Source organism: Myotis daubentonii, chromosome 11, assembly GCF_963259705.1.
Source record: "Myotis daubentonii chromosome 11, mMyoDau2.1, whole genome shotgun sequence".
Taxonomy (NCBI): domain Eukaryota; kingdom Metazoa; phylum Chordata; class Mammalia; order Chiroptera; family Vespertilionidae; genus Myotis; species Myotis daubentonii.
This window is the reverse complement of record NC_081850.1, coordinates 72122510-72140431: the sequence shown is the minus strand read 5'-3', so window position 1 is coordinate 72140431 and position 17922 is coordinate 72122510. Positions and strand designations below refer to the sequence as shown.

The 17922-nt window shown below is 54.4% G+C and overlaps 2 protein-coding genes across 13 annotated transcripts in view; both read right to left on the bottom strand.

The window, feature by feature from the left end:
• Positions 1 to 4126, bottom strand: part of AKNA (AT-hook transcription factor) — a 42644-nt gene extending 38518 nt beyond the window's left edge. For 3 of the 8 annotated variants that reach the window (XM_059657873.1, XM_059657871.1, XM_059657872.1), the window contains exon 1: positions 2428 to 2599. The gene's annotated coding sequence lies outside the window, so the exon portion shown is untranslated. Of the gene's footprint in view, positions 1 to 2427; positions 2600 to 3257; positions 3334 to 3974 lie in introns of those variants that run through there. The other 5 variants (XM_059657868.1, XM_059657870.1, XM_059657866.1 and 2 more) reach the window with 3 other exon arrangements.
• Positions 4127 to 14513: 10387 nt separating this feature from the next.
• The window catches only part of WHRN (whirlin), a 65101-nt gene continuing 61692 nt past the window's right edge, over positions 14514 to 17922 (bottom strand). For 3 of the 5 annotated variants that reach the window (XM_059657875.1, XM_059657877.1, XM_059657879.1), the window contains 3 exons: positions 16484 to 16665; positions 15849 to 15971; positions 14514 to 15567 (listed from right to left, as the gene is read on the bottom strand). In XM_059657875.1, the coding sequence (XP_059513858.1) occupies positions 15385 to 15567; positions 15849 to 15971; positions 16484 to 16665 (488 nt within the window). In that variant the 3' untranslated portion in view covers positions 14514 to 15384. The remainder of the gene's footprint in view (positions 15568 to 15848; positions 15972 to 16483; positions 16666 to 17922) is intronic. The other 2 variants (XM_059657876.1, XM_059657878.1) reach the window with 1 other exon arrangement.

Genomic DNA, 17922 nt, shown 5'->3' with positions numbered 1-17922 from the left:
GACGCAATAGAAAATAAATATTTTAAAGGGACATTCTAATCCTTTTCCCATACCCTCTGGGGGGGTCTCTACCCCTGTTGGAAATCCCTGTTAGTGGGCCTTAAACTTGAGTGCTCTTACGAATCCTCTAAGAATGTAGACCCCTAGGCCGACCCAAAGAGCGGAACTTGGTGGCCCTGGGGATAGGGCCCAGGAGTCTGCGTTTTAAACCAGCTTCCCCGGCAAGGCCAGCCCTTCAGGTTGACTAGACCTCTCGCCGCTGCTACGATGGCAGGTGTGACAGGTGCTAAGAGCTGTTGCTTTTCTATTTCTGAAACATCTGCCTGAGGAAGGGGCTGGGGAGGCGTGTGGTTTTTTGACTTTTTCAAGGGCTTTTTGCTAGCCGTGCCTCAGAGCAGCCTGCCCAATCACAGAGGCCTCCGGGGCACAAAGAGGAACATCCTGTCTCCCGGGATGACTCAGTCAGCTCAGAAATCTCACTGTGACCGGGGGAGGCAGCTGCGGTCACTGGCTGGGGGTTTGCACAGGCACCCCAGGCCCTGAAAGCCGCGAGCCTCTCGGAGCAGGGACTCTGTCTTCCACCCAAGTCCCAGCCCTCGGTGCTGCGGAGCTCAGAACCGGCCAGTCAGCTGGTCAGTGAACAACACACATGAGCGCCAACCACATGCCAGCCTCAGGCTGCACCAGGACACGGGCTCACTGGGCTGCTGTGAGAGAGAAGCCAGCTGGGCGTGAGAGACCGGGTTCCGGGCCTGGTGCTGCTGCTCCGTGGTGAGCCGTTGGCGGGCTTTCCTCACTGTAAAACGAAGACAGGCCATCTGCTCTTGCCACCACCAGGCGGGATGGCCCTGGGAGGTGGGGCTGGGAGGTGGCTAAGTGAACTTTGGGGTTCCTGTTTGTCTCGTTGGCTTCTGAGGGCAACAGCCTCAGAACTGCTACCCCCCTTCTGGGGTCCCATTTCACTGTCACAAAGATATATATTGAGCAAATTAACTTTAAAAACAAACCTACGACCTCCTACTGTGTGCCAAGCACTACACCAGACTCGGGAATACAGAAATGAGCAGAAGCGTTCCAAAATTTCAAATGAAGGCAAGGTGGGGGGAAGACAGTACAGAGAGTTATTGAAGAAGCATCAAGTTGACAAAGAGGATTTGGGTGAAGAACAAGAGGGAAGGGCATTTCAGGCAGGAGGAACAGCATAGGCAAAGGCACAGAGGGGCAGGGTGAAGGCTCTAGCATGTGAGCTGGGGCCTGAATCCAGGAAAGCCCTGTTGGCATGAAGTCCCCTCAAAGGTCCCTGCCAGCCCTGGAGAAGCTAGCCCCACCAGGAAGCACCAATCACTACCATCCCCCCTTTTGTACGTCTCCCCCACTCCACAGTACCGCCCCTACCCCTAGCTCTCTCAAGGGTCTATGAGACCCTGTGGTCTCTCCAGTTCCCGAGTGGGTCAGCCACGCCGACTCAGCGGCTCCTCTGCCCCCCCTCAGCTGCTCTGAAACTCAGGATCCTTCCCTTTATGTCCCCTTCTCCCCATTCTCTTTCTCTTCTGCCCCTGCAGCCACGCAGCCCACCTCCCCCTCCCCATGCCTTCTCCAACCAGGGCTGTCCAGGGGCCGCCCCCACCCCCACCCTGACCCTGACATCTCCCAGATGTGAAACGGAGCAAAAGAAAGACGGCAGGCTCTCACCAGGCCCCACAGCTGGAAGTGCAGCCTGGGGATTCAAACCCAGGGCATGAGGCTCTGAAACCAAGGCCATCACACTTTGGGGTGGGGGACAAGAGGAAGGGGAAAGAAACCCCCGATATCAAGTGGCTGGGCTCCTCCAAAAAGGTTGGGCTGTTGGGGGTCAGAGCCCCAATCTTGGCCTCCCTCTCTGACCAGCGGGCAGGGCATCAGCCACTCCCCACTCCGGATGTGCCCCCTCCAGCCCCCGGCTCTCTGGAGAAAGAGGAACGCGTCCTGGCTGCTACGCACTCTCATCCCGCCAGCCTGGAGCGCTGCGCTCTCGGTCTGCGGGACCATCCCGGCTCCTCCGGGCCCCTCTCTCTGGGGACCCCCTGTTGCCTCCTGGCCTGCTCCTCATCCGTGCATCACGTCTGAGGCCCTTAGCAGCCGTGGGACTGCCTCTCCATGCGCCCATGAGGACCCTCCAGCACAGAGAGGAACTAGCCCTTGTCCAAGTTCACAGAGAACAGAAGCAGAGCTCTGACTGGAATCCAGCACCCGAGGCTTGAGGAAATCCCCCTAAAATCCACCCCTGCTGGGGGGCCGGGCTCCCCTCAGCCGGGAGAGAAGTCATACAGCTGTCGCAGCAGCTGCAACTTCCTGGCTGGGCTGGTCCAGCCTCCCCAACTGTCCCGCGGTTCTGACTGGCCTGTCCGGAGGGAAGGCGGCCTCCCCGGCCCTCCTCCGCTCCCTTACCTCTCCCGGGTTTCACCATCCTGCTGGCCCAGGCTCAGAGGACCGGGGTGGGAGGTCTTTGTTCCAAACCTGGGGAGCCCCCTGCCTCCATGGCGCCCTGGCCCGCCTCCAGGCCGCTCTGCCAGCCCGAGCTGCTGCTGCTCACAGGCAAGCATCGCTCCCCACCTCTCCCCGCCCCGGCGGTGGCTGAGGCAGGAAGCGCCCGGCCTGATTTCCTACAAGTGTTTGTCAGAAGGAGGGGGTTTGTCTGAGCGCAGCCTGAGACAGAGCAGGAGGAGCTTAACCCCTTGCAGGCCCTCTGTGCCCAGGAAAGGACTCGTGGGACCTGCCGATGTCAGGGCTGGGGACCATCACAGCCAAAATACAGACTGAGGAGACGGAAGCCCCGAGAAGGTCAGGGGACTGGCCAAGGCCACTCAGCATGCGGATGCTGGAAGGAGGCTCCAGCAGCTCCAACTCTCTGCGCGCTTTCTCTCCGCTGCGCCTACCCTCTAGGGCGCCGCTGTGGCCAAGGCCCGTCTCTCACTGGGCCTCAGTGCCCGTCTATACACACAATGAAGCTCAGGCTGGACGCTTGCTGGCATCCTTCCAGCTCTGGCTCTTCATCCTGTCTGCCAATACGCAACCCCACACCTCAGCGAGGCTGCAATGATTCCTGCCGTCCCACCCACTGTCCTTGCCTCAAGCAGGGCCTATGGCTACATAGGATTTTCCAGGCAGCACGCAGGTAGGGAACTGGCTGATCAGGTGAGTTACCCTGCTGTTCCCAGGGCTCATCTGCCTTTCCCTAAGCCCCGCTCATTCCATTCATTCATTTGATAGATACTTACTGAGCGTATCTTGTAATGCTTTTCAAGGTGCTGGGAATATGGCAGGGCACAAGACAGGCCAAGCGCTGGCTCCACTCTGGTAGAGGGACAGACAACAAACAGAGAGAGAGGGAGAGAGGGAGAGCGGGGGAGAGAGAGAGAGAGGTGTGAACAAGACGGAGAGGGTAGGATGGAGCAGTGATCCACATCTCAGGCTCAACAGAATCCGTCTCTGGGCATCAGAGATTTTACAGGGTCTCAGGTGTCTGGGATGTGTGCCCTGGTAGAGAACCCATGGGTCAGAGAGTAACAGCTGGGGAGAAGGGTATGGGGCTGGCCAGAAAGGTCTCCATGATAATGTGGCATTTGATCAAGGCACTGGAAGGAAGAATGGGGCAGAAGCCAGCCACGAGAAGGGCTGACGGCAGAGTATTCTGGACGGGCAAGTGCAATGGGTAAGGTGAGAACCAGCTGGGCTTTCCCTGAGAACAGCAGGCTGCATCCCAGAACAGAGAGGAGAGGAGAGGCAGGACCAGGGCGGAGGGGCAGGCTCAGCATCCAGTCTGGCCCTGCTTAGGAGCCAGAGGTTCTGATTAAGGAAACAAAGAGAAAAGGCGGGGGAGGGGGGGGGAATGGTCTCTGTATTGTCCAAAAACCCTCCCAGGTAATTCTGATGAGCAGCCAGGTTTGGGAACCACCAGTGAAGAGAGAAAACTGAATCTTAGAGTCAATACAGACCTGGGTTCAAATCTTTCACTGGCTCTGGGACCTCTGAGCCTTCATTTCTCTAAGCCTTAGTTTCTTCATCTTAAGACATCCAAGAGGCGTAGCCTCCCACAGGGTCTCTGCCAAGATCCAATGAGGTAATGTCTGCAAAGTGCAGAACCAGGAGCCTGGAACATGAATGAATGAGTGAATGAGTGATTGAATGAATGAATGAACTTTCTCAAGATCAGCCTTGAGTATATGGCAAAGCCAGGCTAAAAACAGGTGCCCTCATTCCAGTTATCACCGCCCCACCCCTCCTTCCCTGCCTTTTACCCACATCTGGGTGATGGGGCACCCAGCCTATGGAGCACAGCCAAACCCTAATGAGGCCCCCTCCCTGCCAGCTCTGGTGGCCATGTGGCCCATTGTGCAAGGGGCGGGCTCCCCTGACACCCTGTCACTCACTCACTCTCCCTCCCTGGCCATTAACCCGGCAGCACTGCTATCAACGCCAGGTGGCTGCCACTGCCAGGCAGTTGCCCCTGGATAACCCTAAGCCTAGCCTAACACCAAGGCAAACACCTTCTCATGTACTCTGGTCCATCTCCTTGCCACCTCCCAGCCTTACCAGACCTCCCCCACCCTCCCTCTGCGCATGCGGTGCCCCCTCCTCCCACAGGCCAAATTAACCAATGCAACTGAGCTCATTGCGTCCCACCCTCCAAACCCAAGCCTCCCTATTTGGCCCACCTTTCACCCAGGTGCACATCTTGGATAGTTCCCTCTCCCTCACACCTATAACCAATCTCTCATCAACTCCTGTTGATTTTATTTCCTTGTTCTCACCAGAATCTGTCCCCTGTCTGTATCACCACGTGGCCTCCTGCAAGAGCTCTTGGTCCCTGCAGTCCATACCCGACCCCGCACCAGAGGATCTTGCCAAAACAGAAGCGTCCACACCGGGCCCCTCTGTGCTTAAAACACTCTGAGAAAGAAACTGGAACTCCCGGAGCCTGGCCGCTGCTCCTGCTGCTGCTCCCTCTGTCCTCCCGCTCCCTCGGCGGCTCCTGCCTCACAGGGGCTCCTTGCTGTTCCTGGGGCAAATGCTCTGTGTTCCGGGACCTCACCCAGCCCCATTCCTTCTCCCTGCCAACTTCCAGGCGCCCTGTAGATCTCAGCCCATGTGCCCTCCTTGGGGGCTCACCATTTGGAATGAGAAGTGAAGTCTGTCTCCGACAATGGAGTGGGGTGCTCAGCAGTAGCACAGTCATATACGATGGATGAGCTACCACGTCTAGCCCGTGGCCCAGGCCTGGCTTGTAACCCCTCACAACCACCCACGGAGGCAGGTGTGACACCCTCATCTTACAGGTGGGTAAACAGAGGCCCCTGGTCACAGAGCGGGTGAGTGCGGGTAGAGATGCAAACACACGGAGACCCACCTCTCGGTGACTGCCCTCCGTGCTCTCACCATTGCAGCCTCTGGCGATAATGACTGCCCTGGGCACCGCAGGGTCGGGAGTGCAGCTTATTACCAACTAACTGCAGTTCACCAAGGCCATGTTCTGCCTGTAGAATGAGGCTCTAGTTCTGCACAGAGCCCTTCTGTTTTCTTTTTTGAATATATTTTTATTGATTTTAGAGAGGAAGGGAGAGGGAGAGATAGAAACATCAGCAATGAGAGAGAATCATTGATCAGCACACCCCCTGCTGGGGATCGAGCCCACAACCTGGCGTGAACCAAGAAGAATGGATGGAAGCCTGGCTGAGTGACATTGGGCCAAGTGGCTTCCCCTCTCTTAGCTTTGAACCTTGGGCTTAATGAGATTTATCCCTGAGGTGATCAGAAATGACCTTCCAGCACTAAATCTCCTGGGTTCTTTGATTGCACTTGCCCGCGCAGGCAGAAATGCCATGTATATGGGAGGCTGCAGGGCACAGGGGTTTAGGAACATAGACTTTTTGGGTAGTCAGGCCTCCGGGTCCTCTCTTGAAAGCTGTGTGCCCTTGGGAAAATTGCTTAACCTCTCTGAACCCCAGATTCCTTATCTGTAAAGTGGGGATAATACTGACTTTATAGCATCCTTGGGGTGATAAATGAGACCGTGTGCCTAAAGTCCTGGCCCAGGGCCCAGCTGGCACAGAGCTCACCCATAAATGACTTGGGCCATATCCGTGAAACGCCCAGATGGCCTGCTCCCTGCAGGACTGAGTTTAATTTTCCTGGCTCTGGAGCTTCCCCAGCTCTAGTTTTGGGTCCCGTACACAAAAACCAAAAGCCAGCCCTCATCAGTGGAGAGAAATGCTGCCATCCCCCCATGACCCTCTCCCTGTGACCCCAAAACCAGTTCTGGGGGTCACTGACACAGCTAGAAACTGTGTCCCCACCCGGAATACTTAAGGAGAGGAGGAAACAGGCCAACTGAAACACGGTCTCTGAGGAGGGTGTGGCCACACTGAGGAAAAGACACACATACACACACATTCTCTCTCTCCCCCCCCAAATTCATGCTGCATGAAGAGTCAAACAAACAAAAGTGTGCATGCGCCAGGAGTGCACTGACAACAGCAACACTTCATTGAGCACCCATTATGTAAAGGCCTTTCTATAGGGTAGAATCTCATTGTTTAATCTTCATACCAATCCAAAGAGTAGGAATTACTGTGTCCATTTCACAGGAGAAGAAGCTGGGTTTGAGCCAAGCTGTCTGGATCCAGAGAGTAAATCATAATCACTGTGCAACTGAACCTTGCAGTAGGTGGAAAGGTCGGAAACAACCGCAATGTCCAATACTAAGAGGTCATTAAATTATGATATTTCCACTCAATGAAATATTATGCAGCTATTAACGGTCATATTGTAGAAGAATATGAAGTGATATAGAAATGTGATATGTTAAGTGAACACGCCAGTTACAGAAGAATATATATCTAGTTTGAAACCATTAAAGAAAAAAACACAGTAAAATGTGGAGGAAGGGAAGAGAGGGAGGAAGGGAAGGGGAAAGGAAGAGAGGAAAAGGGGAAAAAAGAAGGAGAGAGGTGCTCCAAATGGTTTCAATAATTATTACTCGGTAGTAGAACTAAGGCAAATTTACTGCTTTTCCTTATTGTATTTTCTAAAATAACATTTGAGTTAAAAAATAAGAGTAAAAAGAGCACTTAGTATTCTTTTTTTAAAATATATTTTTATTTATTTCAGAGAGGGAGAGGGAGAGATAGAAGCATCAATGATGAGAGAGAATCATTGATCGGCTGTCTCCTGCACACCCCCACTGGGGATCGTGCCCACAACCCTGGCATGTGCCCTTGACTGGAATTGAACCCGGGACCTTTCAGTCCACAGGACGACGCTCTATCCACTGAGCCAAACCAGCTAAGGCAAAAAAACAAAAGCCACCACCACATGTCTGTGTAGTGCCTCTTTCTGATGAGACCTTGGGCCTGCCCTCCTCCTGCCCCCCTGGCCCACCCATGCCCCACCCATGCAAGCTGAGCAGAGTGGTTGGGCTCTCTGAGGTCCTTTGCAGCCCTGACATTTTGTAACTCCCATCCCACACCTTCTCTCTTCCTCTTTTTAAACTCATACCACGTGTTCTTTCCTGCACATATAGCCATTATGCAACATGCAGGAGTATGTGAAAATCACGAAAAGGAAAGGAGGCAATCCCAGCCTTAACCACTCAACATTGTGGGGCATGGCACGTGTTGTCCGATTGGATTCTCATAACCAGGCATTTAATAGATGAAGAAAGGCACAGAGAGGTTACACAACTCGTCCCAAATCACACAGCCCTTTAGAGGCAGAGTCGGATCTGCACCCATAAGTAAAGAGTTCCCCTCCAAGTGAATCTCTGACGCGGAGGGGCTGGGTACAGTCTCCTGGACACTGACGCCCTTCCTGATCCTTGGTCCTTGGCTGTGTGGCCCCAAGATTCCAAAAGACCAGGTAGGCATCCCACTCTGGTCTTGGTCACGGCCTCTCCCCCAGAATAGGCTCAGCCTCAGGGGAGGGTCGGGGAGGGAGAATGCTGGCTGGGATCTAGAGGCCGGTGCTGGACCACCCCTGGGAGCAGGGGGTCTCTCTCCACAGCCATGGTGGAGTTCGGCTGGCACCTGGAAAGGAAGATCAGAGCCAGGATGGGACTGCAGGTTAAAAGGGAGGAGGGACTGAGAAATTAAAAATGCAAAGGTCTGCCCGACCACGTGGCTCAGTGGTTGAGTGTCGACCTATGAACCAGAACCAGAAGGTTCGATTCCCAGTCAGGGCACATACCCAGGTGTGGGCTTGATCCCCAGTGGGGGGTGTACAGGAGGCGGCCAATCAATGATTCTCATCTTTGATGTTTCTATCGCTCTCCCTCTTCCTTCCTCTCTAAAATCAATAAAAATCTATTTTTTAAAAAATGCTGAGGTCTGGGGGCAGGAAGGCCTGGCTCCAGATCTGGTAGCTCTGACCGTTAGGTATATTTCTGAACCTGTCTGATATCTTCATCTACAGGCTGGGGTAGCACTTTCTTCAGGAGCATGAGTGTAGAGTAACAGCACAATGTGTTTGCTCAGCTTAGCACATGGGGGTGCTCAGAAAACACGGGAAGGGCGCCGTTAGCATGCTCCTGGCGCACATGTCACTCAGAGCCTACTCCCAGTCACCCTGCCCCTCCAATCCCTTGGGCACATGCTGCTGGATAAATCCTAGAGCATCATTCTGGTCAAGCCTTTCCCTGCTTAAAGACCGTGATTGGTGCTATCACTTTAAGGTTAAAGGTCAGATATTTTGGCCTGGAATTCAGGCTTACACAGACCTGTTCCCAAGTCAGAGGGTTGCTATACCGCACAACTCACAGAATAGACCAGGAGCCTCATCCAGAAAAGTGTCCTTTCCAAATCCACCCTTCAGAGGATCCGCAGTGGGGTGCGGGCATTTTGACCTGGTTCCCCGCCTGGCCAGGAAGTGATATAATCCAGGTGATCAACAATGTACTAAACACTTACTATGTGTAGGGTTCTGTCCTGGGCACCAGGAGGGTGACTAGTGACAAGATAGACAAGGGCTCCCAGCTTTCTGGACCCCAATCATTGCAGTCAAACCCTTGGCACAATGGCTAGAATGCAGCACTCAAAAACCATGAGCTATTATTACCAATAATATTAAGGCTGCTATTCTTTCTTTTCTCTGGGCTTCAGTTTCCTCATCTCCAGACTCAGAATGTAGGCTGCACAAAATTCTCTAGGATGCCACCTCACTTGAGCCTTAAAGTGGCACTGAAGTGGGCATTACTATTCCCATTTTACAGATGGGAAAACTGAGATGCTCAGAACTGAAGCCAGGCTGAGGATCTGAACCAAGTTCTTTTAACTCCCAGTCTCCAGATCTGTCCCACCTCCCAGGACTGAGGACGCATAACAAGGACGTGGAATTCAGCTGGTGACTCAGCTGGATGCTCTAAAACATTTTTTCTTCACCCCCTCCTTCTTGGAAATGTCCTTGGTATGTACCAGTTTTCAAAATACACTCTCAGCCCTCAGCGTGACAGCCTCCGTGCCTGGACCATTCCCAGGCTCTCTGGAAACCCCAACCCTGGCGCCCCTGGTGGAAGCTGTGCAGGCTGGTGGGAGCTGATGAAATTTCCTTGCAAGAAACAGCCCAAATCACATGTTTCAAACGCAAACCAGTGGAAGCAAAGGCCCCACATGAGTACCTTCTCCCTCCTGCAGAACTGAGATGGTTCCTGGGAATAAACCCCAAATGGTCCCCAAACACCCTCACCTACTGGTAAGTAAGACAGATAGACGCCCTCAAACAGATGGGCAGAAATTGTTTTCTTGACAAAACAGGACCAAGGGCCAAAAATTAAAACCCATCAACTCCAGAGGAGGCGCCTGGAAAGTTTTCTTGGGAAGTCCCTGTGAGTATCTAACCTCAGTCCTTCATGCTTCAGTTTCAGCCATTTCTTTTCCTTCTGTTCTAGAGCACAGGAACAATGTCTCTTTTCACTGCAGCCTGTCGCAGCTGCTCTTCTCAGCTCCCAAATAGCCCCAGTTTGTTATCAGCAACTTTCCTTTCCAACTTTCTCACCCAGAAGCAGAAGCTTTTGAAATGCAGGTAGTGATCCGCTCCCCTCTGCCATTTCTCTCAACAAAAGCCGGGCAAAGGAGTCTCATCCAGGTCGCTCTGCCCCCGCCAGCCCCATCCCACTGGGGAGCCGCCAGCTCTGCACCTGCCCTGCGGTGGCGCCTTTGGCGAAGCCGTGCCCCATTTCTGAGTCTCCGTCTCCCCATCTGCGTACCAGCAGGGGCTGGTCTTACATTTCCGCAGTCCATTCCAGTTCCTGCCACTGTCAGAGCTGCCCACCCCCATGCTGGCCCTCGCTCTACCTCTCTCCCCGCCAAAAAGAGGAAAAGAAACTTGCGTTAGGCGTCTGGGGAGGGCGCGCGGCTCCGAGTTGTCAGGGTGCGCGGTTGTTGCCGGGTGAGCGAACCTCACACAAATCCCAGGACGGGAAAGTCCCACCTCCCCGTAACCACAGCTACCCGGCCACACCTCTAACCCAAACACAGCTCTCCGCCGGGCCAAGGACCACCTCCAGATTCCCTGGGGACCCCTCCCCTCCCTTGGACCCGCGCCAGCCGCAGGCAGGGAGAAAAAGCCAGCGCCCCCATTGTGCGGAGGTGGAGACTGAGGCCGGAAGGCGGAGACCGCCGGGTTTGGACTCGGGATGGATAGCCCATCCAGGACTCCCTCCCGCTCCCAGAGCGGCGATCGGTCTCCTTCCGAGACGGGTGTGCGTGGTTTCCACGTGGGAGAGACCGAGAGCAGCACCGTCCCCGTGGACCCAGGCCCATCGCGCTGCCCACCCTCCCTCCCCATTCCCCCGACAGAGAAACTGAGACCCAGCGAGGGGCCGGAACCTGCCGCGTACCCACCACGAGCCCCTCCCCGCTTCTCACCTGCTGGCCGCTGCGCGGGGTGGTTTCCTGGAGTTGAGCGGCAAACAAAGGCCTCCAATCCGGGCGCGGGGCGGGGCGGAGATATTTTGCATAATCCCCGAGGCCGGCCTCTGACGGGCGGGGTGCGGCCCCAGGAGGCGGGGTCTCGAGGTTGCACCAATCACAGAGAGGCGGCAGCCTGCGGCCCGCCCTCAGGGACTCAGACTCCACTCCACCGGGAAAAATCTCAAATCTGGGAGGTTGCATGTACTAGTACCTCCGGTAACCGGTCTGGCTGCAGACGCGAGATTGAAGCCCGGAGTTAGACATTTGTGCAAGGTTGCAATGAGGAAGAAATAAAACTTTCAGAGTGGAAACGAACTGCTTCATAACAGTAGTAATAATAATATTGTAATAAGCTTTTCTTGAGCACTTATTATGTGTCAGGCACTGTTGTAAGCTCTTACTATGGACCCATCCTCTCCTATGAGGTACGCTGGTGTTATCATTAGTATATTCTAGTCCAGAGCAAGTGGGGAAACCCAGTCCTGGAGAGAAACAAGAATCTGCCCGGGTCCTGCAGTGAGTACGAAACGCACCTGGAAGAATGGCTGTGTACTGTGTCAGACTGGCCGAGGCACTTGTCCCAGTCCTGCCACTGGCTGCCACTGCGCTTCAGATAAACGGGATCTGTAGCTCTTAACTCACAGCGTTGCTGGGGGAAGTAAATAAATAACATGGCACTAGAACTATCTATACTAATAAAAGCGCAATATATGCTAATTAGACTGGACAAAGTGGGGCTGGGAGGGATGCCCAGTCCCAGGGGCTGGAGGGAAGCTGGTGCGGGCAGCCGGGGCAGGAAGGCCTACTCTTGCATGAATTTCATGCATCGGGCCTCTAGTAAGAAATAAAACAATGGACCTAATTTAAAGAGTTCCTAGAAGAATCGTACTTCACAGGGGAGATGAAGAGGCCTGGAGACAGGAAGTGACTTTCCCAAGGACTTGCATCCAGCTATGTTGCAGCCCCGTTATCAGTCCCTGGAGGTTGCCAGTGACTCCCTGTACACATCTCTAATGGTAATTACAATAGCAGCTTCTATTCACTAAAGGCCTTCTCTGTCCCAGGGAAAAATTTTAGCAAACCCTCACAATAATTCACAAGTTAGGTTAGTATTATGCTCCCCATTTAAAGATGAGGAAACTGAGGCTCAGTTTAAGTGACTTGCCCACTTACACGGGCAGAAAGTGGTGGAGGTGGACTATGTTGCCAGGTTTTAGACACTAAGGTGTGCACCCTGAGCTGTGCCTTGTTTGTCCTGTACTCCCCACACTGGGCTACTCCATGCTCCCCACCTCCGCCCACCTCCCCCTGCCCTGCTTTCTCTCAAGCAGAGAGGGCTCCAGGGGATTTAAAGGCCAACCTGGCACTTGCTTGGGCAGACCCCAGCTCAAGCCCAAAACTCACCTTCTGTCTTCTTCTAGCAACACACTCTGAGATCCTCTAGCCATACCTCGCCCCTCCAGCTCTGGTGTCATGAGTAAAGATCTTAGGGCCACAGGTACATGTGTCCCAGGTGGACTTCTGGCCCCTCCCTCTTACAATATTCAAAGCTGCCTTCACCCATGATCCCTTCATCCATGATCCTTTTCAAAAGACAACAGGACATGTGCTTGCTCTGGGGCTTCATGTTGTTGATACCAGGCAGTCAGAGGTTTAAATTTGTCTTCTACAACTCACTAGTGATGCAGCTTTGGGCAAGCAATTTGACCTTTCTAAATCCACTTGCAAAGGAATTTTTTAGGCTTAAAATTCCACGGCTCCAGAGTCAGTCCTAGCAAATTCAGAAGCAACAGTTCTAGAAACTCATTCTCATCTTACTTTTTTCAGATTACAAACTTGAGACCATGGGCTGCAGCTGCTGGGGCTCTGTCCCCTGGGCCTGGGAAAGGGGTGGCATTTATAAGATCAGAAGGCCCCTTTCTTCGTTCACCATCACCCTGACTTGCAGTCATCTCCCTGGGGCTGCCTCTGAGCCTGGTCCACACACAGCATCCTAACCTCCACCGCGGGCAATAGCAGCATCCCCATGCATTGGCTTCCCGTGTCTGCTATAACAAATTACCACCAGTTCCTGGCTTAAAACAACACGAATTTGTTCTCTCACAAAGAGAGGTCAGAAGTCCAAAGCCAGTCTCACTGGTTCAAGTCAAGGTGTCAGCCAGGCAGGTTCCTTCTGGAGCCTGAAGGAGAACCCGTTTCCTTATCCTTTTCAGCTTCTAGTGGCAACCTGCACTCCTGGGCTCGTGGTCCCTTCCTCCATCTTCAAAACACACCACTCCAACCTCCATGTCCATCATCACACCTTGTCCTGTTCTGCGTCCAGCCTCCCTCCCCCTGCCTCCCTTTTTCAAAGACCCAAGTGATCACGTTCGGCCCGCCCAAATAGTCCCGGATAACCTCCCCAGCGAAACACCTGGATCACATCTGCAAAGTCCCTTTGCCTTATAAGGTAACATTCCCAGGTTCCAGGAATGGGAATACCTTTAGGCGCCATTATTCAGCCTACCACACCCATTTCCCAGATGGGGAACTTGGGCTCAGAACGGTGAGATCACTTGCCCTTGACCACACAGGCTTTGGAGTCTGAAGCCAGGAGATCTGGGGCCTGACGAAGCTCTCCTGGTGCCAGGTAAGGCTTCTTCCTGCAGGGGTGTTAGGGCTGGGGCGGGGCTAGGACCTTCCGGGATAGGCTGCTTCAAGGTCTAGCGGAATCCAGGGCTCTGGCCTCCAGGTGATCTCCTTGGCCTGGGGAGGGGACCAGGGCAGCCAAGAGCAGAATCTGGTGCAGGTCTGTGGAATCAACTGCCCCGAACCCATTCTGGCAGGCGCTGGACACGGGGCTGGGCAAACTCTTCTTCTCAAACTCTTCTTGCCCCAGAGGAACCCTGGGGGATGAAGGAAATGGGCCCAGGGGCTGGGAAGCTGACCATCTCTTGCCATCCTCTCCTCTTTCCCCTCCATATGTTGTTATTTGTAACAGCCACTGCCCTGGGCTCCTAGAACAGCATGTGGCCTGCACAGATAGAGGGTGAGATGTGAGTGGGAATCTACTATCTCTCCCTTCTCCCCCAGGCCTTGATCAAAGACTGACAGCATGAAAGCCCTGTCCCAGGGCCCTAAGGGGGGGCAGCTCTAGGTATAGCTTACACTCTGGTGTCCCCTCCCAGGCTTGGCTCCTCCCCTTCCCCTCCGGAGCCCCCACTCCTTCACTGCCTCTCCCTTCCTTAATGAATCACTTGCATACAAATCCTCACTGCTGAGTCAGTTTCTGGGACCTGCCTTCAGGTGGGCCACCTCTCTGTCATTTAAAACATCCACACACATTGTGTACTCTGCCCCATGACATACCTGTGCCTTTTAATCTAAGAGTATTATCTGTAAACAACCTTCAGGTAGGGTGTTCCAAGATGCAGGTGTGGTTTCAAGTGCCCCTGCATTTCCGATGTGGGGGGTTGTGGGGGGAGAGGGTGGTGATGTCTGGTGCTCTGATGCCTCCAACTGCCCTCCCCCCATCTCCACATTGAGCAATCAAGACCCCAGTCACACAGGCAGGCCACGCAGCACACTGGACCCTAACCTTGTTCAGATCTCTTTATTGAAAAATTAAAGTCATAAGCTCTGTATATAAATACACTGACGTCGCTGGTCACCTGCAAGGCCTCTGGGATAGGCAGGGGGTGCGGTGGGGAGCTGGGGTCTTGGGTCCCCAGGGTGTGGAGAGGGAAATAAATAATAAATACCATGGGGAACAAGGAGCTCGGAGGAATGGGGGGTAAATGGGAAGGGGGTGCTTGATGCTTATTTGTGGCACTAAAGGTCCTGCAAGATGCCCCCTGGCTGGGGGCCATGTTCATGAATTCTCATGTGACCTCACTCTCAACCTTCCTAATGTCGTGACCCTTTAATACAGTTCCTCATGTTGTGGTGACCCCCAACCATAAAATTATTTTTGTTGCTACTTCATAACTGTAATTTTGCTGCTGTTATGAATCGTAATGTAAATATCTGATATGCAGGATGTATTTTCAGGGGTCGCGACCCACAGGTTGAGAACCGCTGCTCTAGACAAAGCCAAGGCATCTGGAGATGGGCCAGGTCCTAGGTGGCCAGGGGCACAGTGCCCCCGACTCAACGCAGAGGAGCAGGTCCTGGCAGACCGCAGGTGGAAATGCCAAGACACTGTGTCCTTCCCCTTCCTGAAAGCCACACTTGTAGTGAGTGCCTACTGTGCACCGGGCGCGGCACCAGATCCTGACCTGACCTGACCTCCCGTTTGCTTCGCCTCCGCTCCCGGTTCTGGTCCAGCGGCCCCGGAAGGAGTGGGGTGTCTTCCTGCTACCCTGGCCATGCAGCCCTGGCCCTTCAGGGAGCGTAACAGTGCCAGGAGGGAAGAGGGACCGCGCCAGGGGCTGGACGGCGGTGGGAGGCGCTCAGGCCTCCGCCCCTAGAGCATCACATTGAACTCGGTGACCAGAAAGTCGATGTAGTCACACTCCTTGGTCTTGAAGGCCTCGGCGATGATGCGCGCGGCTTCCCGGTGCTCCTTGCCCCGCAGCGTCAGCCCATTCACCTCCAGGATCACGTGGCCCACCTTCAGCTGCCCACAGTTGTGGGCCGAGCCGCCTCGCTGTGGGTGAGACACAGGTCGGAGGCACGTAGGGCACCTGAGGACTAGGCTGGCCTGGCTTTGGCCACCCACAGGGTCAGACCTGACTTTGCCAACCTGGGAGCTACTATCTGGATGTCCACAGTCCTGATTAGGAAACTGAGGCTCAGGGAGAGCAAAGGTCGTATGAGCCTGGTCTGCCCTTCAGTGCTGAGTCACCTGTGGGGGTGGCACAACCCTGGATGCTGAGAGGAAACTCCCAGGGGTAGGGGGAGAGAGTCAGCGGGCCCCTGGGGAAGTACCTGGATAGTGACGATCCTGGGCAGCGGCTGGCGGGTGTTGGCGCCACCCTCGATGGCGATGCCCAGGGTGGCCGCACTTTTCTTCACTCGGACCAGCGTGGATGTGGGCTCCAAGAGTCCAGGCTGTGGGTATGAAGGAGACCAGTGACGAAGGCCTTCTCAGTGTATAGGCCTGGGCATGACAGCTTTAGGTCAGCAGGGCTCAGACGCCAGCCTGTGTTGGGAGCCTCCAATATGCCAGGCAGCAAGCTAAGCACTTGGTGTTCTCAGCTCCTAATTGCTACAAAAATCCCTGAGGCTCAGGAAGTTAAGGGGCGGCCAAGGCTGCCTGGTGGTGGCACCAGGACTCAATCCAGGTCTGCACCCCCCCCCACCCCCGTCCCCATCTCCCCCAGCCACCTCGCCATGTCAGGGCTGAGCTTTAAGGGTCTCAAGACCAGCCTCAGGGCTCGGCTGGTCAGTGTCACAGCAAAGGTAGGACTTGAACTAGGCCTCCAGCTAATACCCTTTCCAGTGCCCACACCCCTCCAGTGAGGGGCTTGCTCCATTCCCTATGGTAACTTGACAAGCTGGACCCTGGTCAGGGACTTCCTGTTCTTCCCCTCACCCTCTGTGACCCCCTCCTCCTCACTCACCGGTTTGGTTGCCCCCTCTGTGCTCCTCTCGTTCCGAGGTGGGTCCTTGCTACTCCTGCTTTTGGTGGACGCCATCTGTCTGCCTCGGCCAGGGGCGCTGGCCTCCACCTCACCAGCGTCCACACCACTGTCCTCACTCAGAGTCTGCCCACTGTCCGAGAGCTGAGAGAGTGTGGAGGCTGCTGGGGGTGCGGGGGGGAATAGGAGGAGAATGTGATTTATACAGTTGGGATCAGGGAGGGCTTCCTGGAGGAGGTGATGAAGCTGCAGACTGGAAGGCTTGGGGGGATTCCCTGGGCAAAGACTGGGTGGTTGGGGATAGCTGGAGGGTACCACTCTTTTACCCACTGAGACCTGCCCTTCCAACTGGGCCTGGCCCCAAGGCTGCCACTTCCAGGATGTCTGCCCTGACTGCCCCTGGTGTAATGATTAGAACAGAGATCAGAGAGCAAACCCAGCCCACAGTTGTGGGGTTATTGTTTTTTTAAACACATACAATGCTGTCAGTTTTTAATGGTGGATCAACACATTCAAATTAGATTTCACATAAAATTTAAATTTCTAGCTTCTTGAGGAAAAAAAAAAAGGAAGTTCTTCCATGCCTGATCTGCACCCCTGCACAACCCCAACTGGCCAGAGCTGAGTGTGGACACATGCCCCTCTGGCTCACCGGTCAACTCCAGCTGCTTCACTATGTGTGTTATGGCTAGTCCCTGAGTCTGAGACCCTGCATTAAGAACACACACTCTTATGTCTGGCAGGTTGGACAGGAATTCCCTCTGACCAGCTGTGCAACGCTGGGCAAGTGACATAGCCTCTCTGAGCCTCCATGTCCTTGTGCTAATCAGAAGCACTGACGCCTCTCCAATGGGGTTCCCATAAAGACCAATAGATACGACGTACAGAGTGAAGCAGTCAAGAGAGTAGACGTGTGCTAGACTGCCTGGCTCCACAGTTACTTTCTGTGCCTCTTCATCCATACAATAGGGGTAATAACAGTACCAGCCTCACAGGACTGTTGGGGGTGATTAGATGAGTTGCTAATATAGGCAAAGTCCCTAGAACAGTGTCCAGCGCAAGACAATGCGGTACAATGGTTAGCCCTTATAATCATGCGCATCCAGCTCAGTGCCAGGTCTCAAAGCGGCAGTGATCCAAGTATGACAGCTCGGGTTTCTCACCACATCCCGCCTGCTGTCCCTCAGCTGCCTCCCCTCACCAAGCCACTGTACATAGGGACTCTGCACTCTGCATCCTAGTCTGCCCACTGCATGGCGTACAGCAGACACTCAGTAAGGGTCCCCTGACCCATCCACCACCTTCCAGGCCATAGGGGGAGCCCCCCGACATATCACTTTAACCACAAGATGGCAGCAGCATCCAACAAAATGTGCCCAACTCTGCAGGAGGGGAGCCCGCCCAGGGCTCAGGCTTCCTCC